This window comes from Gopherus flavomarginatus, chromosome 7 (genome assembly GCF_025201925.1).
Source record: "Gopherus flavomarginatus isolate rGopFla2 chromosome 7, rGopFla2.mat.asm, whole genome shotgun sequence".
Taxonomy (NCBI): Eukaryota; Metazoa; Chordata; order Testudines; family Testudinidae; genus Gopherus; species Gopherus flavomarginatus.
In genome coordinates this window covers 39812189-39835942 of record NC_066623.1, presented here as the reverse complement: position 1 = coordinate 39835942, position 23754 = coordinate 39812189, and the positions used below count along the sequence as shown (strand labels likewise).

Below are 23754 nucleotides of genomic sequence, written 5' to 3'. Positions count from 1 at the left end.
GACACATGGCACCCATGTCACTTCACCCTGGGTGCAGGTGGCACACAGTCCCCATTTCCCCTGTGCCAAAACCTCTGTTAGTCTATAAGGTGCCACAGGATTCTTTGCTGCTTTTACAGATCCAGACTAACACGGCTACCCTCTGATACTAGTCCCCATTTCACCATCCTTATGGTACAGGCAACACACAACACCCACGTTACCTCCCGCAGGGCACAGGCAGCACACAGAGCCCATTTCACCTGCCCCAGGGTACAGGCAATACACAGCACCTATGTTTCCTGACCCCTGGGATAAAGGCTGCTCATGGTATCCAACATGTGTTCATTCCTGGATAACGAGGTACACATGGCCAACTTCTGCTGCCTATGCAACCAGGTGAGAGCCAAATTCCCCCAGTCCGTGTCCCCAAGGGCCTGTATCCCAGGGGCTGCGGGTGGGCCCCCAAGGCAAGTGAGTCTTCAGAGACCTAGATGCTGCTCAGAGAAGGAATCCTAAACTCTGGTGTTGGGAAACTCCAGTCCATTCTTGGGCCTGGGCTCAGAAGTACCTGTGGGGCTTGTGTTTGGGGTGGAGTGCCCTGCAAAGGGACTCCCTGACCTCCCACTCAGGGGTTGAAAACATCTTGCTATGTCTCCAGGTAAACAACCACCAACTTCCCTCAGAACTGCACCCCATTCCCATCGCCACCTCCCTGCTCCCTCATTGCCCTGCCAGCTCTCAGGATGGTTTCCAGCTGCCCTACAGCCAGGACTCTCACTCCCCTACCTCAGCCCTACCCACCCAAATCCTGCTGTGCTGTCTCCTGGCCCTGTGGTTTCCCATGCTCTGGGCTCACCTCATGCCTTCTGCTCCCTGATGCTCTCAGCTCTCCCCAGTTTAGTATCCTCACTGAATTTCACCTGGGATTCTGTTTCTTGCCCCTGCAGCTCATTAAGGGCAAAACATACTCAGTTACATCCTAGCACTGCTCCCTACAGCCACCCTCTCCACTGTTCAGTTCCCAGTACCCAGTGTCATGCTCCATCAGCTGGGATCACTTCATGCCAGTGTCACAGCCAAGCAGCCCTGGTCTGACATACGGTGTGTGCTACTCACCCACACACTGGCATTCTGGAGGAGGGAGAAGCCAGATCAGCTCTGCGTACGTCCTCAGTGCTGCCCCAGGGCCCCAGGTTTCTGGACCATTTTGCCACTATTTTATAGTCTACGACTGGCCTTACAAAAACCCCTTGGCCCTGCACCGCTGGCCAACAGGCAGCTTTGCCAGGCACCTTCCGACTCCAGTGCCTGCAAAGTATGCAGAATTTAAGCTTGCTTTCTAAGAGACACATTCAATATCTAGCTGGTTAAGATTACAATGGCTGCTACGTGCATGAGTGAAGCCAATGCTGCTCTAGCCTCTTGATCTCTGCTGGGACTCAGAGCTCAGTTAGACAACTGGGAACTAATAAGATGGGTGCAGATCCCTGGGGCTGCAGGGGCTCAGAATCAGGTCGATCTGAGCATCGGGGCAGGCCTTGGGGTTACACCCTGGGGAAAGGGGCCTGAAACATGGAGGCTGGCCAAGGTGCAGAGTACAAGAGACAAGCAGCTAGGGAGTGGGGAGATGGGAGGTCCCTCCCTCCCAGGGCTGGCTCCAGGCACCAGCGGAGGAAGCATGTGCCTGGGCAGCTCATGCTAAGGGGCGGCATTCTGTCCATTCTTGAGGCAGCACAGTCTGGCCGGCTTTTTTTTAATTTTTATTTTTTGCTTTGGCAGTTCTGGCGGCAGTTCGAACGTCTTTATTTTTTTTTTTTGCTTGGGGTGGCAAAAATGGTAGAGCCGACCCTGCTCCCTCCACCACCGCAGGAAGAGACTGGTGGTGAGGAAGAACAGAATGTTCCTTCCAGCAGCCAAGGAAGGGTAGTAGGTCCTTGCCAGCCACAGGCTGCTGGGCAGAGGTCAGGGACCTCCCTGCCCACCACCACCCTTAATGGCTCGCAGGAGGTTGGGGTGGTCCTCACCAGAATGCTCCTCCTGGAGTTTGTTTCCCCTCTCTTTTTCTATCTGTTTCCCCACAGCCCATTCTCTGCCCCCCTGCAGCCCTCTTCCCCTGCCCAAGCCCACTGCCCCCCCGCAGCCCTCTCCCCCCCACTCCCCACCCCCCAGAGCCCATTGCCCCCCCACAGCCCACTCTCCCCCTCTGCAGCCCACTCCTCATCCCCCAGAGCCCACTGTTTTCCCTCACAGCCCACTCCCCTCCACCTACATAGCCCACTCCCTGCCTTTAAAGTTCATGGTGACATTTTCAAGCCTTGAATAGCATAAGGCAAAACATCACAAAAGTCGTTTAAACAGAACAAAACTGGAACGTTATGAGCCAAGGCCTGACATCACCCGAGCTGCCATTGGGCTGGGCTGCACAGGCAGTGACCTGACACTTGTCTGATGCTGTGTCTTATTCTTCAGAATGTCAGTGTGTAGCCTTCATGGAACCCAACCCTTCCCACACACACACACACCAGCATGAGCAACACGACGACTGCCTAAGGTTGCAGAGAGTCTGAGGCCATGGCTGCAAGAGGGGGTAACTGCCCTAGCCCTTCTCAAGGGCGTAACACATTCTCACCCTCTGGTTCCTGGGCTAAGTCAGCATATCACTATTTCACCGCTCTCAAAGCCTGCACGAAAGAGGGGAAGCCAATCCTGCAGTGGCTGCGGGAGACCTGGGGGGAACTCTCACCCAGATTAGCGAGTCCAGAAAGCGCAATAATAAAGGTGGATTTCCACTATCCTCATACTGACTGGGCATTATCCTCATATCAGAGAGTGATGCAGAGAGAAAATTTCTACACATCATAAGTATCTGGTTCTTGGAGCGGCTACTCAAACGCACAATGGGAGAGGTAATTCTTGATTTAGTCCTAAGTGCTGCACAGGATCCAGTCCAAGAGGTGAATATAGCTGACCCGCTCAGCAATAGTGCCCACAATGTAATTCAGTTTAACACCCTTGGAGGGGAATAATACCCATCCCTGCCACACACAAAAAATCCCACCCTGGTAACATGCAACTTTAAAAAGGGGCAAAAGAATGAGGTCCCTTGTTAGACAGAAATTAAAAGGGAACAGTCACAAGGGGTAAATACCTGCAACCAGCATAAGGACTATTTAAAAACACCGAGGCTCACACTACATGAATAGCCCTAAACAGAAAAAGCAACTAGAAGCCTAGAAGAATACCACCATGGCTAAACAGCAGAGTAATGGAGGCCATTAGAAGCAAAAAGGCACCCTTTGAAATTTAGAAGCCAAATCCCAGTGAGGGTAAAAAGAAAACACACAAACTCTGGCAGGTTAGTGTAAAAGTATAAGGCAAACCAAGAAAGCATTCACAAGAAGATGCAAAAACTAACAGTAAGATTTTTTTAAAATATATCAGAAGCAGGAAGCCTGTCAAATAATCAGTGGAGCCACTGGACAATCAAGGTGCTAAAGGAGCACTCAAGGAAGACAAGGCCATTGCTGAGAAGCCAAATTAATTCTCTGCATCAATCTTCAAAAAGGATACCCAAAAGACTAGCTCTGATGTGGGTAACAAATCTAAAGTACTGCCCTAGATTGTTGTGGCAGTACAAATTGAATAGATTGATAAACTAAACAGTGATAAATCACCAGGTCCAGATGGTACCACCTAAGAGTTCTGAAGTAACTCAAATATGAAATTGCAGAAGTACTAACTGTAGTATATGTAACCTATTACTGAAAAAGGCCTCTGGACCAGATGACTGGAAGGTAGTTAATGCAATGCTAATTTTTAAAAAGGGGTCCAGAGGCGATCCTGGCAATTACAGGGCAGTGAGCCCAACTTCAAGACAGACAAACTGGCTGATATTATAGTAAAGAACAGAATTATCAGACACATAGATAAACATGATTAGTTGAGGAAGAGCCAACAAAACTTTTGTAAAGGAAAATTGTGCCTCATGGATCTATGGGAATTCTTTGAGGTGGAAACAAGCATGTGGACCAGGGTTAGTCAGTGAATATAGTGTACTTGGACTATCAGAAACCCTTTGACAAGGTCCCACCCCAAAGGCTCTTAAGCAAAGTAAGCTGTCATGAGATAAGAGGGAAGGTCCTCTCATGGATCAGTAACTGGTTAAAAAATAGAAAACAAAGGGCAGGAATAAATGATCAGTTCTCAGAATGGAGAGAGGTAAACAGCAGGATCCCCCAAAAGTCTGCACTGGAACCAGTGCTGTTCAACATATTAATGATCTGGAAAATGGAAACCACAAAGTTTGCAGATACAAAATTATTCAACATAGTTAACCAAAGAGATCTCACAAAACTGGGTGAGTGGGAAACAAAATGGCAGATGAAATTCAATGTTGATATGCAAAGTAATGCACAATGAAAAAAATGATTCCAACTACACAGATACAATGATAAGGTCTAAATTAGCTGTCGCCACTCAAGAAACAGATCTCGGAGTCATTGTGGATAGTTCTCTGAAAACAGCGCAGCCGTGGTCAAAAAGAATAACAATGTTAGGAACCATTAAGACAGTGATAGAAAATAAGACAGAAAATAAGATAATGCCACTATATAAATTCATGCTGCGCCCACACTTTGAGCACTGCGTGCAGTTCTGGTCACCCCATCTCAGAAAGGTTATAGTGGGACTGGGAAAGGTTCAGAGAAAGGCAACAAAAATTATCAAGGGTATGGAACGGCTTCACTATGAGAGATTTTAGCTGTTCATCTTAAAAAAGAGAAGACTAGGGGGTATATGACAGAGGTCCATAAAATCATGAATAGTGCAGAGAAAATTATTAGAAAAGTGTTAGTTACCCTTTCCCACAATACAAAAACCAGGGGTCGCCCAATGAAGTTAATAGGCAGCAGGTTTAATAAATAGGGAAATACTTTTTCACACAACAGTCAACCTGTGGAATTCATTGCCAGGGGATGTTGTGAAGGTCAAAAGTACAGCTGGGTTCACAAAAGAATTAGGTAAGTTCATGGAAGATAGGCCTATCAATGCCTATTAGCCAAGATGATCAGGGGCACAACCCCACGCGCTGGGTGACCCTAAACCTCTGACTGCCAGAAGATGGGGGAGAAGATGGGGTGGCTCACCCTCCAGCTGACCTGTTCTGTACATACCCCCTGAAGCATCTGGCACTGGCCACTGTCAGAGACAGGATACTGGGCTATTGGTCTGACCCAGTATGGCTGTTCTTATGCCACAAGGAATGGGACATTCAAGAGTCCTGCTTACCTCCATAGGCAGTGGACACAAGAGTCCAGGAACAAACCCCTGGGGTAAGGGGCGAGGGAGAGAATGGCAGGGATCAGGGACTGGGTTTGCGGCCCAAGCAGAAGGATAGCTCTGTGCAGTGGGGAGGGGGCAAGGGAAGAGGCCCCAAGCACTTTGGCAGTTGCCTTATGAACTCTGATGGAGTTGCTCGTCCATAACTATTCCCTCTCCTCCTGCTGGAGCATGGCTCCTCGCTCCCTCTCCCTGCTCACACAGACCCCACTGCTCCCCACTGCAGTATGGTGACCTGGTCAGTAACTGCTCCTGCAGGCAGCCCCTCTGCATGCACACACCACACTGCCCAATGGGGTGCATGGAGCGGCTCCAGGAGCGCACTTACAGGCTGGTGCTCCCTCGTGGCAAGTAGAGTGGCCAGGTGCCCAGTTTTCGACCAGACAATCTGGTTGAAAAGGGGACCTGACAGTGTCCAGTCAGATCTACTGACCGGACACCCAAAGTCCAGTTACTGTGAGTGGGGGAAGTAGGGAGGCGCCAGGTCATCACCCGCTCCAGCCTTTACTCAGCCAGGGCCACCTCCTACCTTTGTCATGTGACTGCAGCTCCCAGCCCCAACCCACATGGGGTGGAGTGCGGGGGATGGAAGCAAGCAATGCGGGGGGGGGGGGGGGGGAAGAGGAATAGATGGGGATGGGCCTCGGGGGAAGAGATGAGCAGGAGTGGGGCTTTGGGGGGAAGAGGCAGAGCAGGGTAGAGCCTCACAGAGAAGAGGCAGGGCAGGGGAGGTTCCACCCCTGCTGGAATGTCCAGTTTTTAAATATTGCCAAGTTGGCAACCCTAGTGGCAAGGCTTGATTCCAGCACAGGGAGAGGCTGGATGTCTGCACCAGCCCCCATCATTAGCAAGCAGCATGCCATGGAATGGAGTGCACCAGCACGGCACAGCCAGCCAGGGACATGCCATATTCCCTCCCAAGCCACCCTGCCTATCCCACAGGCAGGAAAGCAGGACTCAGGCACAAGGAGCCAGGGTACAGGAGAAGAATTAGCACCAGTGCACAGGCACAAACCCCAGGGCTTGGAGGAGTGGGGCCTGACCCAGAGAGGGGGTTTTGCTGTAACATGCAGCCCTGAAAATTTTCCCCGGGTGCAGCTTAGGCTCCATGGTGTGGGAGAGGCAGCCCAAACTATTACTGCCCCTTGCCTGCACAGGACCAGGCCTTGCAACACCATTTCTAGGCTCACCTGCTATGTCTCCACAGGGAGAGAGGAGAGGAGATGCAATTGGGGTGGTGGATAATGTGCCACTGCCCCCAGCTGTACTATGGGGGGATGGGCTGGGGTGGAGGCAGAGCCCTCTTCCCTTCACTCACCCTCCCCCTGCCTCTGGGCCTTATGGAAAACAAAACACAGCATTCAAAAATATAAAACTTTATTGAGGGCAAATTCAGTGGAGGCAGCCCATCCCCATGGGACACACAGGCTACAATGCAATGAACGGGGAGGGGAGCCCAGTCCCATGGGACACACAGGCTACATACAATGCAATGGGGGGAGAGAAGCCCAGTCCCATGGGACACACGGGCTACAATGCAATGGAGGGGGAGGGGAGCCCAATTCCATGGAACACACAGGATACATACAATGCAATGGGGGGGAGGGGAGCCCAGCTGAGCCCAGCCCCAGGACACATAGGATATAATGCCAATGCTGCAGGAAGTCCCCCCTACCCATTGGCAGATCCCAACAGGGCCCACAAAGCAGGAACCCAGCAAGATGAGGCAGTCAGGCAGGATGTCCTCAAGGCCTCGACCCCTCCATCTCACCCATCACCTCAACAGCCTGGTTCCCAGAGTTGCTCTCCCCTCCCCCACCCAAGTCCCTCAAGATGCAGCCAGGGCCTTTGCTCTGTCCCCTCATGCAGCAAGACACACTCAGCCTCAACTCTCAGCAGTGACCCCGCCCCGAACCTCAGCACAGCCACCTCCTGCTCCCCAGCAGAGACCCTCCCCAGCCCTCGCTCCCCAGCCCCGACTGGCCCCAGCTCCGACACTCAGCACAGCCACCTCCTGCTCCCCAGCAGAGACCCTCCCCAGCCCCGACTGGCACAGTCGCCTCCTGCTCCCAGCAGAGACCATCTCCAGCTCTCGCTCCCCAGCCCCAACACTCGGCACAGCCACCTCCTGCTCCCCAGCAGAGACACCCCCCCAGCCCTCGCTCCCCAGCCCCGACTGGCCCCAGCTCCGACACTCAGCACAGCCCCCTCCTGCTCCCCAGCAAAGACCCTCCCCAGCCCCGACTGGCACAGCCGCCTCCTGCTCCCCAGCAGAGACCCTCCCCAGCCCCGACTGGCACAGCCGCCTCCTGCTCCCAGCAGAGACCCTCTCCAGCTCTCGCTCCCCAGCCCCAACACTCAGCACAGCCACCTCCTGCTCCCCAGCAGAGACCCCAACTCCGCAAGCCCTGGCTCCCCAGTCCCGACACACACAGACAGCCCTGGTGCAGCCCAGCCCCCTCACTTCTGGTAATGAGCTGTGCTCTGATCTCCTCTGCAGTGGGCTTGGCAGAGGCTGCAGTGTAGCTCTGTAGCTCCAGCGACATGCCTGATGCTCAGGCTGGAGCAAAGGGCCAAGCACCCTGGGCAGCAAGGGCTGGCGCTGGGACACAGGTTGGGGTCCCCACCCCAGGCAGCTGCACCAGGAGCAGAAGAAGCTTCTCTTACAGATTTGCTTTGCCTCAGGGCAGTAACAGGCTCAGCTCCCTTCCCGGGGAGCCCCAAGCTGGCACTTCAGAGGCTGCTGCTAGCAATGGGCTGGGACTGGGCATAGCACCCCCGACCCAGGGCAGGGCTGAAAGTCAGCTCCTTGTGGGACCAGCAAGGTGCAGGCCCCAGGCAGTCCAGGACAGATGGCGCAAGCGTGACTCACTGGATGGGAGGGGTGGTCACTGCCATCTGCTGGTGCTGGCAGGCCTGGTCTCTAACCCAGTGCTCAGTTGCTACTGGGGCACAGGGGCTGCGGATCCAGCCCTTTCAACCTCTCACCCAGCACATGCAGGGCTCCTTCCCGTCAGGGGAATCCCCAGCAATGCAGCCCAGTGGCTACCACCCCCATCAGCCACAGGCGGCTGCCCGCAGGTCACGGTGCCTTCAGCCCCTGCCTTTTCCTGCCCCAGGAAGGAACCATGGCTAGCTGCTCCATTAGTCCTCTGCCAGCCCCACAGGCCATTCCCATGCGGCTGGGGGTGGGTCCATGCTCACTCCCACACCTCCGTCCAGATGGCGCCCCGATGCAGAGGGGGTGCGTCCGGCGGGCTCAGGATGAGCTCTCCTACCTGCTTGTTGGTGTATTTCTGGGGGTTGGTGCGGTAGCTGTAGTCAGAGTACTGCTCAGAGCCCGTCGAGTTGTTGTCCCCAGTGCCCACAAAGGTGTTAGTGGCAGGCAGGTCCTGCACTACCTGGTGCTTCTTAGAGGCAGAGGGTGACTGGGGCTGCAGCTGGATGGAGGGCAGAGGGGAGTTGGAGCGGTAGTGGCGCCCCAGGTCCGGGCTCCCAGGCGGGTAGTTGAGAGGCAGGTGGATGCGGGGGCTGTCACTGACAGAGTCATTCATGAGGTTGAACTTGAGGGACTTCTGCAGCCCAGTCTCCTCCTCGTCATCGGCCGGTTTGGGCGGCTTAGGGGACTTGCTCTTCTTCACTTTGCTCTTGCTCTTGCTGCTCTTGTTGCCCTGCTTGGGGGCGTACAGGTCCTTGGTCTCCTTCTTGCCCGCCTGGTAGCCGCTCTTGGCCTCCCTCTGCCGGCAGTAGCGCACCAGCACCACCAGCACGATGACCAGGGTGACGGCCACAATGCCGGCGATGACACCGAAGAGGATGTTGCTGCGCTGCTTGCTGCGCTCATACTCGGGGTCCCCAGCGATGTCGATGTCCAGTGGCGTGTCCAGGCTGTGTCCCAGCAGGGTCTCCAGCAGCGTGCGATTGGCCAGGGTTTCATTGACGTAGAAGTGCACCAGCGCGGTGCCATGGCGCGAGGGCTTGCCCCTGTCGTTAACACGCACCACCAGGCGGTGCAGGCCATGGTGCTTGCGCAGGATCTCCTTCTCCAGCGTGATGTCCCCACTCTGCGGTGAGATCTGGAACAGCTCGAACGGGTTGCCTCCCGTGATTCTGTAGGTCAGCTCTGCATTGACCCCCGAGTCAATGTCCTCAGCCTTGACCTTGCTGACCTGCTGCCCGGGGCTGGTGTGGGGCAGGATGTGCTTGTAAGAGGCATTGGAAGGGGAGGTGATGAAAGGGGCATTGTCGTTCTCATCCAGCACGTTGATGGTCACCCCCACGTAGGCGGATCTAGGAGGGTCCCCGCCATCCACAGCTTTGAGCCGAAAGGTGTACGTGCTCTGCTGCTCCCGGTCAAAGGAGATGCTGGAGAGTATGGTGCCAGTGCCATTCTGGATGACAAAGTCCCCATTGTCCTGCTCCACTGACAGCTGGATTCGGGCGTTGTCGCCCTTGTCAGCGTCAATCACCGTCACCATGCCCACCGGGCTCAGGGGAGGCATGTTCTCCATCACTGAGAAGTTGTAGCTGCTCAGCATAAACTTGGGGTCGTTGTCATTCCTGTCCATGACATTGATGGCCACAGATGCCGTGCCCTTGAGACTGGGGCTGCCCTTGTCAGCTGCCACAACTAGGAACTCGTAGCGCTCCCTTTGCTCCCGGTCCAGCACCGTCTTCACTCGGATCTCACCTGAGTCAGGGTCGATGGAGAAGAAGCCCTTGGAGGAGGGGTCCATGTCCAGGGAGTAAACCAGCTTGGCATTGGATCCACTGTCAGCGTCACTGGCACTCACCTCCACCACCAGGTCATCAAGGGCATTGTTCTCGGGGAAGGCCACCTCGGTGAGGCTTTGGCTGAAGACTGGAGCATTGTCGTTCACATCCATCACCTGCACCTTGAGGGAATTAGTGCTGGAGAGGGGCGGGTTCCCCGAGTCCACAGCCACAATCTCAATGGTGTACTCCTTCACCGCCTCATAGTCCAGCGGCGTGGTGGTCTGCAAGAAGTACTTCTTCTTGCTGTCACTGCCCGTCTCGCTGGCCTGTCTCAGCTGGAATGGGACATCGCCAGCAACCACACAGGTGACCACAGCGTTCTCACCCTCATCCCGGTCAGACACCTGTACCAGAGCCACGGCCGTCTCCACGGGCACGTCCTCGGAGATGTTGGCCATGCCATCCTGATGGGTGACGAGGCCAATACCCCGGATTTCAATGGAGGGGGCATTGTCATTCGTGTCCTTGATGGTCACCACCACCTGGGTGCGGGCACTCTTGGGATTGGCCCCCTTGTCCTTGGCCAGGACAGAGAACTTGAGGATATTGACATCCTCCCGGTCAATGGGCCCCTGCACAGTGATGAGGCCCGTGGTCCTGTCCAGGCGCAGCAGGCGGCGTACCATGTCTGTCGCCTGGTGGAAGGAGTAGTCAATCTCGGCGTTGGCACCCTGATCTGAGTCATTGGCTTTCACCTGTGGGAGGAGGAAGAGGAGGACAAGGTGAACAGGAGCAACTCTGTCCATGTCTCTCCAGTGAAACTGGCCTAACCGGTTAGGCTGCCTCAAGCCCCACTCCCTGCTGTACCGCTCTGGCATGCAAGGAATTCTCCAGGGAACCAGCCAGCCAGCAGGTCTGACACCCAGCAACAGGAAGGAACAGCCAGGAACTAGAACTTAGCCTGTCCAGGTGAGCAGGCCGCACCCTGCTGGACCCTTGCAGCAGCAGAGAGGATCCCAGCCTGGCTGCGCACATCCCTTTGCTAAGATGAATCCTGATTCACCACCACGCTGCAGCGAAGCTAGTTACATGCAGCCAAAGACACTACCCGGGAAGGCTGGGTTAGAACCCACTGCTTCCCATTCTGGGGCGCTGCTCCGAAGCTGCACAGGCAGCCCAGTGCCTACACCTGGGCCGTCCTGACTCAAAGTCAGCCCAGAGCCTGCTGCAGTTCAGTGCAGAGGGCTAGTGATTCTCAGGGCTGGGGCAGCAGGAGGCTGCAGGTTGGGATTGAGGAGCACCAGCTGAATTGGGTGTTGCAGGAGCCCAGGACTGGATCAATAGGGGGCGGGCTGAGGTTCAGTACTGTGGGGCTGTGACAGAGCTGGGGAGAAGCTCAGGGCTGGGATAGCATAGGGGTGGGGGGAGCTGTGGGTCAGGACTGAGGGGACCAGCCTAACTGGGGAATGGGGGGAACCCAGGACAGAAATAGTATGTAGAAGAGGCTGAGATTGACAAGCAGCAGCAAAAGTGGGGGGAGGGGTCCCAGGGCTGGAACAGCTCCAGATTGGGGCTGAGAGACAGAGGAGAGCTGCCCATACTCTGCATGGCTCCATCCCCTCTCCCCACCCCACTCCTCCCTGTCAGGAGTTCTGCATTCACATAAGCCTGTTTCCACATTTATTATTTGCCTTCTAAAGAATCGGAGGTTTGTCTAACATTTGCTTTCCTAATCAGCTCTCCAAGCGGGCTCCTCTCTGCACCATTTGCAGCTCTGCCGTTATCTCGCTCAGCAGATTTGGATGGAGAACAAAAGTTGTTAAATGTAAATTCCACCTTTTACCTCCACTCCCTGAGCTAAGGAGTCATTTTCCTCCTGAAAGATAAAAGCTGAGCAATGGCAGCAGCAGAGCTGCAGCCCATTCTCCTGTTGCTTCTGCCTTATCTGCCTCCAACTTTCGCTCTCTGAACAGTGAAAAATGAATTCTTAAACTTCACATCAAAATTAGCGAGCCAAGCAGCTGAGTGCTGGCCGCGTTCCACTTATTAAGATGGCAGCTGCAGATAAACAGATGTCAGCTCCCATCAGCTCAGTGCCCCTTCCACCAAATCCACAGAGACCCATCCCTTAGGGCTCCCAGCCAATTGAAATGGGCATTAGGATGCCACGCTTGGGCTCAAAATTCTCTCTGTAGAGTCTGTGGCATGCAAGCGGCTTTTGGCTACCCCAGGGCTTCAGCCGTGCCACATTTTGTTTGTGCATGTACAGGAGAGGCTGCACCATCCCACATCTCCCTGAGGAGCAGGCGCTTCCCAGGGATTGCCAAGCCAAAGGAGACTGCTTTAGTTTCAGAGGCATCTAATGCTGGTGAAAGGGAGACTAATTTCCTGTCTGTAGCCAGCATTTAGCACAGCTAGGCAGTGGGCAGGCTTCCCAAGCACAGCTCTCCCGGTGCCCCTCAATCCTGAACTGCAGTCCCTGCTAGACCAGCCCTGGCCTTCCCCCACTTCTTTTCCATTCTTAATCTTACCACATTGTGGTATGGTTTACTAGGGAAGCTGCCCACCTACAAAACCCCTGCCACTTGTGATCATGCTATGCCTGAAACCAGGTTCCCGGTGGTGCCTCAGCACATTCCCAGACAGACAGACTGTGAGGCCTTTGGGACAGAGACTGCTCTTTTTATTCTGTGTTTGTAAAACACCTGGGGCCACAGGGGCCTGGGCATGACAGGGGCCCATGAGAGCTACCGTAATATTCCTAATAATGTACAGTGCCTACTGCAATATGGGCCTGGGCCATGACTGGGCCCAATCAGTGGTCCCATAATATGCTTAATAAATAATAATCGTAGCAAGTAATATAAAGGCACTCCGGCTGCTCCACCTGTCTCAACTGAAAGCTGATGAAGAAAGTGGGAAGCTGGCCTGGGCAGTGCAGCTTGTGCACCATGCTTGGTGCCCTGCTGTGTGCTCACCTGGAGGACGGAGTGCCCCATGGGGCTGTTCTCTGAGAGCTCTGCCTCGTACAGGGCCTTCTCGAACTTGGGGGTGTTGTCATTCATGTCCAGGATGGTGATACGCAGCAGAGCGCTGCTCGCCCGCGGTGGGCTGCCTCCATCCTGCACCTTGATGGTCAGGTCATAGGAGTCCCACTGCTCCCGGTCCAGGTTCCCCATGACAATCAGCTGCGGCTGCTTCTCATCCTGATCCTCAGCCACCTGCAGGCCAAAGAGCTCCTGCGCCTCGGGCCCAGCCAGGAGCTCATAGGAGGCGACCCCGTTGGTGCCTGCATCGCGGTCCATGGCCAGGGGGATGGGGAAGAGTGCCCCAATGTTGGTGTTCTCAGGAATGGCCAGTGTGATGACAGGCGAGGCGAAGTTGGGCGTGTTGTCATTGATGTCCAGCACCTCAATCTGCCCTTCTAGCAGGCGTGGGCTGCTGTTCATCATCAGGTCCGTGATGGACACCTCGAACTCCAGGAAGCAGAGTTCCCCTGGGAGCTGGCTCTGACACTCCCGCAGGCTCTCCCGGTCAATGGAGGTCTCCGTGGTGTAAATGTCCCCTGTCTTGCCATCCACACGCAGGTAGGGGGCCCCCACTTCCAGCTTATAGAGGTGCCCCACGTCAGGAAAGCCGTAGTCAGCAGCCAAGCTCCCAATGAGTGTGTTGGGTGGCTGTTCCTCCTGCACTTTGTAGACCACTCGTGTCCCAGCGCCCAAGGTGGGGAGCTGCAGGACGAGCCACAGGCCCAGGTAGGCTGCCAGCCATGTCATCCTGCACTGGACAGGGGCTGCAAGGAAGCAGAGACACCACAGATTAGACACAGCATGATCCATTTCTTGGGCCTCCTCGCTCCCCACATACCCTGTTTGCTGCCACTGCACGTCCAACCCGGCTAGGAATGAGAAGCCCAGCCCTGCTGCCAGCTATGAAGCAGCTGAGCAGTTCCCTGCTCCACACACTCACCTCCCTGCTCAGCTGGTCACAGCAGCTGATTTCCAGCAGCCCTCTGCAACCCAACATCAATGCCCAGAAGAAAGGGTCCTACATGCCCTGCCTGTGTAAGAACACAGGCACTGAAACCCAGCCCCACGCCTGTCCCTGCCCACCAGCTAGTCACAACTCTAACGGACACTGCACCCAGGCAGACGCACGCAGGGCACGCTGCAAAGAGCTTCCACCTGCACTGCATAGCGTCCTCTAGCCAGAGAGATAGCCTTGCGGGGCAGACCAGAGACCCTGTGCCCCCCTCAGTGCTATAGTGACACACTGTGAGCGAGTGCCTCCAAGCCGGTGCTGCAGCAACACACTACAAACATACAACCCCTCCACCCCCTCCGTGCTACAGTGACACATGCTACAAGTACACCCTCCTCCTCCTCAGCCCCCTACCCCCAGAGCTACAGTGACTCACGCTATGAGCAACCCCACCCCATCTCGGCACTGCAGTGACACACTGCATAGTGTGTTCTAGCCAGAGAGACAGCCTCGCACCGCAGCCCAGAGACCCTGCGCCCCCCCAGTGCTGCAGTGACACACTACAGGTGCGCAAACTCCACCCCCCCCCAGTGCTGCAGTGACACATGCTACGAGCGCGCACACACCCCTGTGCTACGGTGACTCATGCTATGAGCTTCCCACCCCCACCCTGGTGCTACAGTGACACGCTGTGAGCGAACGCCACCACCACCACCACGCCGCCATTGCAGAGACACACATGACAAGCGTGCACCCCCATGCACACCCTGGCATTGCAGCAACACATGCTACAAGTGCACTCTCCCCTCCCCCACGGATTCTGCACTGACACACGCTACAAGCGCACGCCCATCCCCCACGCTGCAGTGACACACACTTCTCCCACACACACACACTGCACTGAGCACAGAGACTCAGTCCGGACTCCTGGCCCTAGGGGGCTGCAGTAGAGCAGACAGGAGAAGAGACTCTTAGGGCACTGGAGCCACCCCATAAAGTGTCTCCTACCCTCAGCGCTGCCTCACATGGAGTGGAACACCCACACCACTGCTGTGTTGGTCCTGAGCTGGGTTCCCTGGCCACATAGGGCAGGCTGGGGCTTCACACCTGCTCACATTGGTACAAGCTGTGGGCATACACCAGGTGGGGGGCAGAGAGGCAAGGTGAGATCCCTCCCTTCCTCATTGCCCCAGGCCCCCCAAGATATACACACACAGTAACCTACCCCAACACACACACAGAGTCTGAACTCCTCCAACACATACACTGTCTGACCCCCGCCAACACACACACAGACACACACACAGTAACCTCCCCCAACACACACAATCTGACCACTTCCAACACACACACACACACACACACACACACAGAGTAAACTCTCTAACACACACACAGTCTGACTCCCCCACCAGCACACACACAGTAGCCTCCCACAAACACAGACTCTCTGACTCCTCCAACACACATAGTAACATCACCCCAACACACAGACAGGGCTGCCAAGAACAGGTTCGGGCCCTGGTGAAAAAAAAAATTCGGGCCCCCCAGCAAGGGTGGACTGGCTAAACAGGGCCAAAGAAGCCAGGGAAGCTTGGCCCACGGCCACATTCTGGACCGCCGGGCCCCAGTAATTTGTATCGGTCTTCCCCCCTCCCTCATCGGCCCTGCACACAGATATAGTGTCTGACCCTCCCCAGCACGCACACACAGAGTAACCTCCTCTCAACACATACACACTGTCTGACTCCCTTCACACATACACACAGTAACCTACCCCCTACACACACACACTGTCTGACCCCTTCCATGCGCACGCACGCACACACACATACACACACTCTCCGAGCCCCGCCAACACACCAGAGCACCCCAGGAGACAGAGGGCTCGACTACCAATACAGATCCAATAAGCAGCCCACAGTGGGAGCTGTGTACCTGACACATACAAGCGTTAACTTCCTTCTTAGAAATGACACGATCCCAGCCAAACACCCGAACACAAGCGTCAAACTCGCCAGCCCCTAGCATGATTGTCCAGGACCAGAATCATGGCCCCACATCCCCTATTTCCTAGGGCCCCACATACAGCACTGCTCCCACCAGCCCATCACCTTGCCCATACCCCAGCCTCATACCCCCACAGAAACTCCTCCTGTGATGAACAGACATGCAATGCTGTACTCCTCCTTCCCCACACTGCAACCCCCTGCCCCTCAACACTGCCCCCTATGCACCCCACACAACCTCAAACCTCCACCACACACACACCTCTCTGCTCAACCCCGAAACGCACAGTTGGGGGCCCCCCTCTCCAGTTCTTCCTGGTTCCGTTATTGCACTAAGGGCCAGCCTCTCCCCCAGGCATGAGCCCTGAGCCCCTCACTCTTCCCCCATGACATGCGAGATGCCCACCTGGCCCAGCCCCTCCAAGCATGCCTGGCCTCACTGCCTGCCCTGAACATCAACCCCACAAGCAGTGCCAGGCCCTAGCGGGTCAGAGCACAGGACCCTTGGCAGTGCCCTTCCCCAACTTCACCCTATACAGCGGGGAGTGTCTCCAAGTGCGCACAGGACAGGGCAGGCATTGGGAAGGGTTACAGCTGCCTGTCTACTAGCACAGCCCCTGGAGAGACGCTGCAGTTCAAGCCTGTGGAAGGCAACACCTGGGCATGGGAACCCCAGGCACAAGATCCCTCCAGCCCAGTGGGCTCCTCTCCCATGTACAAAGTAAGCTCCAGACCACCCCACACACGGCAAGCTCCCCCAGCCCTTCTCTTTGCACCCGCACACTCAGCAAGCTGCCCTCCAACACAGAGCTACCCCTCCCTCACATATGACCAGACCCTCCCCCGCCCCGCAAGTTGAGTCTCCCTCCCCAGCACAAAGTGATCCCATGGGGCACTACCCAATTCCCATTCATTGTGAGCCCCCCTCCCACACACTCAGTCCCCCCCTCCCTCCCCCTGACAGGGAATCCCTCCGTTCCCCACCCCCACTCTGCTACATGGTGCTCTGACCCTGAATGGGCCCCTGCTCCCCCCAGTGAGTGAGTGGGGCAACAGTCAGTGCCAAGAGCAGCTCAGGCGCTACATAGTTCAGCACATTCCTCGAGCCACCAGCTCACACCCCATCACAAGTCCCTGACCCCAGCCCAGCAGAGGGGACCCTGTGCAGCCCCTCCTCTCCCACACAGACCACAGCCTGTTCCACAAGCACAGATGACAGTCATAGGGAAGCTTTAGCAGCCCTGCTCCAAGGCCCTGGCCCCACGGCCCGGCTCCCCCTCCCTGGAATGGCTGTCCCACTTTGCTAAGTGTCCTTCATGCAGGACTAAAAAATCTGCCCCTCTCTGGCAGCATGAGTGAGAGAGGTGGCTCTGGCATGGCAGGAGCAGCCAGCCCAGGAGCAACCCATGTGTGGGACAGGCCCTATTTGTCCTGGCAAAGTGTGAGGTCTTGGCTACACTGGCGCTTTACAGCGCTGCAACTTTCTCACTCAGGGGTGTGAAAAAACACTCCCCTGAGTGCAGCAAGTTACAGCGCTGCAAAGCGCCAGTGTAAGCGTGGCTCCCAGCACTGTAAGCTAATCCCCACGAGGAGGTGGAGTACCTGCAGCGCTGGGAGAGCTCTCTCCCAGCACTGGCGCTGCGACCACACTTGCACTTCAAAGCGCTGCAGCGGGAGAGAGCAAAACAAGCCCCTCCCAGCCAGAAGGGACACCAACACCAAGAATCAACCCTGGCCCTGGAGAAGCACATTTCCAGGCATAGAGAAGAAACAGAACAAAATCTGCTTTGGTGGAGAATGGCTCCCAGAGGGAGGCAAAAGGCTGACAGCAGCCACAGTGTGCCACATGCCTGCACGGCGAATGCATGTGCCCTTCTCAGGCACCCTACTGCTCAGTAGCACCCTAGATAATGGCTGTATATGGAGCAAGACAAACAAATACCATCTAACCACAGGGCCCGGGAGAGCCCAAGTTGGACAAACCCCAAGAGCTGGTCGGGATCTATTGAGTTCCCAGGTGAGGCTCTTTTGGAGCTGCAGCTGGGCCTGGAGCTGCTCCCAGAGGTTGTTTGCCCATGTTTGTTTATTCTAGGCGTGGATTGCAACTGTGTCCAGTCCCTGAGCTGTGGTTCCCATCGGGTGAGGTTCGGGGCAAAGGTGAAAGTTGTAAGGTAAGGCAGTCCCTGTGCCTAGCAGGCAGCCTGAGTCAGCCATTCCTGGGCTCTATGGGTCAGCTGCCTTACAGGGCTCCGCACCCAGCAGCTTCCGCTGTGACTGCTGGTGGGGCTTGGCAAACCCAGGGCTCACCCTACCACCTCTCTCACTGCAGCAGGGGCCAGAGGCAGAGCACAGACCAGCGCTCACTCCCAGGACAATTCACCTTGGCTGGAGCAGGTGCTGCATTTTTGCCCCAGCCCCACCACCACCCTCTGCTGGTGCGGAGGGTGTGTGAACGACTCCTACACACTGCGTGGCTGTGAATGACATGCTGCAGAGCTCCAGCCTGAGGATCATGGCTGACAGTGTGGCCCCTTGGGCACAGTGAAGCTGTCCACCAATGGTAAAGATCATCTGTGCAGGATGCACTGGAACCAACTCCTCCAGGAGCGAAGGATTGTACCAGACCTCCCCAGCTTCTGCTCCGAAAGCCAGGCGTTCTCCTACAACCCACCTGTACCACTAAACACTCGAAGCAGTGACCATTTACAACCCAAACCACTCCACTGCACACACAACTCTCCCCCAGGGAGAGGGTGAGCGACAGAGCAAACCACACTTAGCATCACTCAATGCACCATCAGAAGGCACTCAGATACTGCTGTTATGAGGATGGGATCAGAACCCCTGCAGAATTACACCCAAGGGGCTGTGTACAGGAAGGTTGCAAAGTCCAGAACTCAAAAGTTAGGAAATACCAGAATTAAAGATGCCTGTGGGACCTTCATTAGTCCTCTTTGTTTATGGGCATTAGGAGACAGTCTTGGATTACATGTTTACATACTGTTGTTTACACAGGACTCTGCCTCATTCAGGGCACTGAGTGGACAGTGCTCCATGCTCAATATTTCTGTTTATCCTCATCATTCACTGCATGGCCCCTGATCTTATTTACTGCACACCACTCAAACCATGACCTGAATACAGAATCATTCATTTCCTCCTGGGCTTTTCTATATTGCTCATCACTACAGCATCACAGCGCTTCACACACTTTAATGAATGTGTCTTCACAAAGCCTGTCAGGTAGAGGGGGTATTGTCCCTATTTTGCACATGGGAAAGTGAAACAAAGAGTTTAAGGCCAAAACTGCCAAAGGCGTCGAACAAATTTTGGTGCCCAAATCTGAGAAGGCCCAATCTTAGCATTTGTTAACACCCAGAATGTTCAAAGCACAGCTCCCGTGGACTTCAGAGCAGCTGTGAGCACTCAGCACTTCTGCAGCTTTGACCTAAGGTGTCCTAAGCCAGATACCCAAGTCGCCACCTGTGCATATTCGGGTTTAATCAACACCTCATGCAGGCTACAGACCCTGTTTCAGAGAGAGGGAGATACCCCAGTCCTGAGGGTGGTATTCAACCACCACAGCGAAACCATCCTTTCTCTTCCTGAAACCCTCCCGCCTCACCCCCTCCGCACTTTCCAACCTCTGTAGCAAAGGAGGAAAGGGCTCCACAGAAAGCAGCCTCCTTCACTACACAACCCTGATTCACCCAGAAACCCAAAAGATACACAACCCTGATTCATCCCTACAGCAGATCCACCCTGTGCACTGAAAGAGGCAGGGGACCAGTGCAAAAAGCAGTATGTGATCACAGAATTAAAGGCTGTATCATAATGCATAGGTACAAGTGGACTGAATTAAGGTTACATGCAAACTTCATTCAGGCATTCCCTAATTTTTGAGTGCTTGACTTTGCAACCTTAATATTCCTTTACAGACATTATTTCTTACTTTTAAAAAACATAACAATTGAAAAAAAACACAAATTTCATTGTGTAAAATCACACCGACACCAACGTGTGTCATCAGTGGGGCTGGGATCCTTTGCTCCACAGCACAGTACTCTGCCATATGAGCTAACTTTAATTGATAGCAGTAGTAGGTTATGAACCTCAATATAGACCTACCACTAGAGGAGGATAGAGACATACTTTGCGAGTAGGTTTCACACATACTTGCTGAACGATAAAGTTGAAACTAAGGAATCCTGGATTCAGTCCCAGGTTCTGGAGGGAAGTGTTCTCTAGTGGTTATAAATCTCTCTGCCCCATTTCACCTTGTCCCTCCCCTGCTGCTATCTCCTGTCTCCTTGCTCCTACTTACTCTGCTCCTAGACTCCCTCCTCCAGAGTTCCTGGTCCTGCCCCTCTCCCCCCATTTCCCCTTCCCTGCTGCCATCTCCCCCGCACCCCCTGCTGCTTCTGTCCCCAGCTCCTGCCATGCTCACACCCTGATCCTATTCTCCTCCTTCCATGGCTCCTGCCCCCTCCCTCTGCTACCTTGTTCTGTCCCCCCTCCCATCTTCTGCCCCCCACCATTCTGTTCCTACCTGTCCCTCCTCCTGAGCTCCTGCCACACATACACACACACACCCTTTTCCTCCTCCTGCCTGGACACAGGGGTGGGGGGAGGGGAGATCACTGAGGACACAGGACAGACAGCATCCCTGCTCCACAGCAGCCCCTGGCCTTTTGGGGGAGCAACAGCAGGGAAAGTCCTGCTCAGCACCCCACTCGCAGTCCTAAGCTAGAGCATGCTCAGTTCAGACCGAATCTTTGAGATTTTAGAGGCTGAACCTCTCTCTACTGAGCATGTGCACACTAAGATTTTTCAAAGGCTTTCCACTTGACCAAATTTGGGTGTTTTTTTTCCCAGGACCAGCAAAAGGAGTGATCCCTTGGCCAAATTTCAAGCCTTACCCCCAAAGCATGGCAGTGACAGAGCTTCTCAACCCAACAGCAGTGGAAACCTTTATGGCTGAGCCCTTTGAGCTGAACCCTTCCGAAAGATCCAGCCGGAGGCAGACAGTGAGTGTGGGAAATTCCAGCCTGAAGATTTGGCGTTTGGTAAAATCTTACCAACAAGCAACTGAAAACAAGATCTTACCCTGGCAGCCATAGCTACAGGCAGTGCTGCCTGGCCATGTAGACTGGAACAGGGCAACGGAGAATCACACCTGCACATCCTGGCCACAGCAACTCCCTGCCCAGGGCTTCCAAGCCTGACCCCACCACAGCAGCTACAGGCAGAAGGAACCCCCGACCATTCCTAGGCACAGAGGGAGCAAGATGTGGGAAGCAGGCACCAGCGGCCTGGAGACTGACTGTCACCCACACAGGTTGGGCCATATTACACTATGCAAGAGATCACACCTGCCCTGCCTTGCCCACTTGCCCCAGAGCCAGGGCATTTCTAGCACTGACCAGCTCTCCCAACCATGCCAAGCCAGGCTGGAGCTGTCAGGACTTAGTACACCCAGGCCCTGGGCTAGAACCCGGGGAGAGCTGAGCCCCAGAGGGAGGCTGGCAGCTGGGCAGTGACCCCAGAAAAAAGGGGGAAAGGGATTAAGGGGGAAATGCCAGTCCCTGTTCCCCCCTCCCCAGTACACACCCAGAGGCAGGGCACAAGCGCGGGGGGGGGGGGAGGAAGGGAGGCGTGCGCGCACACTCACGCGGGGGGGGGGGGCGCAGCGCACACACTCTACGCGCTCTCGGGGAACTAATCATTGGCCAAATCCCAAAGCTGCTGTCTTGGAGCTATGGGCAGGCCAGGAAAGCTGTGGATAAGGAGGCGTTTGGACCATTTAGAAAGTGACACCTGCTTTCCCTGGTGCTTTCCCTGGTACTTTCTCGTTCACAGGCACACACACAAAAGCAGCGCCAGTGGCACAGACAGACACACACAGCTCATGCCAGTGGCGCGCGCACACATACACACTCACACACACACCACTCACCCCTCACCCCATGCCAGAGGCGCGCGCGCACACCGTGCCAGCGGCGATCGGGCGCGCGCTCCCAGTCTCTTTCTCGCATTTACAGCAGCATTTGCCCGCACCCCAGGGCAGGCTCGGTTATCCCGGGGAAGCTGTGGGGCGGGCCGGCAGCTCGGGGGCCAGTGGGGAACGAAGCGCCGGGGGCAGCCAGCCTCTGCCATGCAGATGAGCCCGTTTCAGCCGGGGTGGGCGATCGGGCAGGCGCTGGTCTGGCAGGCTCTGGGCAGCCTCTCCCGGGAATGGAGGCAGCAGCACAACAAGTGTCATGAGACGCGTACGGCGCTGCTGTCCGGCCTGGCCCCTCCGGGACACTGCAGCTCGCAGCCCCGCAGGCCCTCCGCTCTGCCGGCCCAGGTCCCAGGCTCTGAGCAGCCAGCGAGAGCCCCTGGCTCAGGCAGCTCCACCCCGCCCGGCCCTGGCTGGGGCTAGGGCAGCTCCGTGATCCACGCTTGGTGCGGAAGGGTGGGGGGGTTCCTCGCCCAACAAGCCTCGGGAATCTCCGGGGACGAGACGGCTGAAGCCCGGGAGCCCATGGAGGGGACGGGGCGGATGCGCCCTAATAAGGCTCCGATCCCAGGGCAGCCTCTGATCACGGCGCCCAGCTGCTCAGCGCAGAGCCTGGAAAGAAAGTTGGTGGCCCCGCAAGCGGCGGAAGGGCAGCAGCTCCTGCCCCTTCTCCTTCGCCTGGCTGCTGGCAGGCGCGTCCCTCCCTCGCTGGGCGCAGCATCCGCCTCGCTAACCTGCCCAGCATCGCTTCTGGGCTCCACTCCCCCTCCCCGGGCACCCCGCTGCCCCCGCAGCCAGCGCCGCCGTCTGGTCCCCGAGACCCAGCCCCCGCCTCGCTCCCTGCCCGAGGACCGGCCAGGAGGACCCGCGGACTCCCGCATTCCGACACACGCGGAGGCATGGCCGTGGGGCAACGAGGGGGCTCCCGGATCCAGCCGCGCGGGGGCACCGAGCACCGGGCAGGCTCCAGCTCTTACTTGGCAGCGAAGAGCGCCGTGTGCGCGGCACCTCCGGCTTCTCCATCCCCTGCCGGGACTGGCTCAGCTCTGCGCCTCCGGCTGGTTCCCCAAAAAACATGCGGAATCCCGGGGGACCCGTGGCGGCCGGTCGGGGCTGCGGCTCCCTGCCGGCGCGGCAAGCGGGGCTGGCGCAGCCGTGTCCGTCCCGCTGTCCGGCTCTCGGCGTGTGTGAGTCTGTGCCAGGGACGCACCGAGCCGGCCCAGCCCCCTCCCCCTAGCTGCTCCGCCTCTCGCTGCCGCCAGCACCCGGAGGTGGAGCCCGGCGAGGCGGGGGCTCAGCAGATCCGCCGAGCGCTGCGGCTGAGAGGCGGTTGGAGCCTCTGGCTCGTGTCGCGGTGGGTCGGAGCCGGAGCTAGCCGCCTGTTCCCCAGCGAGCGGCACCTGCACGGCCCGGCTGGGGGCGGATCGGTGTGCGCATGGGAACCAAGCCAGACCCCAGCCCTGCGGTAGCGCTTAGGGGAGAGCCCCGGGACACCCCCGGTTCTCTGCGGACCGAGCAATGTGCCCCCGAAAGCCTGACTGGAGAGCGTAGCCAGCGCCTCGTTTCCCCCACCCCTCAGAGCCCCGAGCAGCCCGACGGCCGGCGCATCCGCGGCTGCCCCCCCAATCCCGCCTCTCCGGAGACTAAGGAGCTGCCCAGCCCCCTCCCACGGGATTAGAGGCGCTGCCTTAGCCTGGGAGCTGGAGGAATTAGCCCTGTGACTCCAAG

General features: G+C 56.5%; 1 protein-coding gene across 6 annotated transcripts in view; it reads right to left on the bottom strand.

Moving 5' to 3' along the window:
* Positions 1–23163, bottom strand: part of PCDH1 (protocadherin 1) — a 126337-nt gene extending 103174 nt beyond the window's left edge. For 5 of the 6 annotated variants that reach the window (XR_007775599.1, XR_007775600.1, XM_050962996.1 and 2 more), the window contains exons 1-3: positions 23004–23163; positions 13014–13828; positions 8598–10790 (exon numbers count right to left, since the gene is read on the bottom strand). Coding sequence is in view for 3 of the 6 variants with exons in the window: in XM_050962996.1 (XP_050818953.1) it covers positions 8598–10790; positions 13014–13828; positions 23004–23103 (3108 nt within the window). In the remaining 3 variants the exon portion in view is untranslated. Of the gene's footprint in view, positions 1–6710; positions 7299–7677; positions 10791–13013; positions 13829–23003 lie in introns of those variants that run through there. The other variant, XR_007775601.1, reaches the window with a different exon arrangement.
* Positions 23164–23754: the final 591 nt, after the last annotated feature.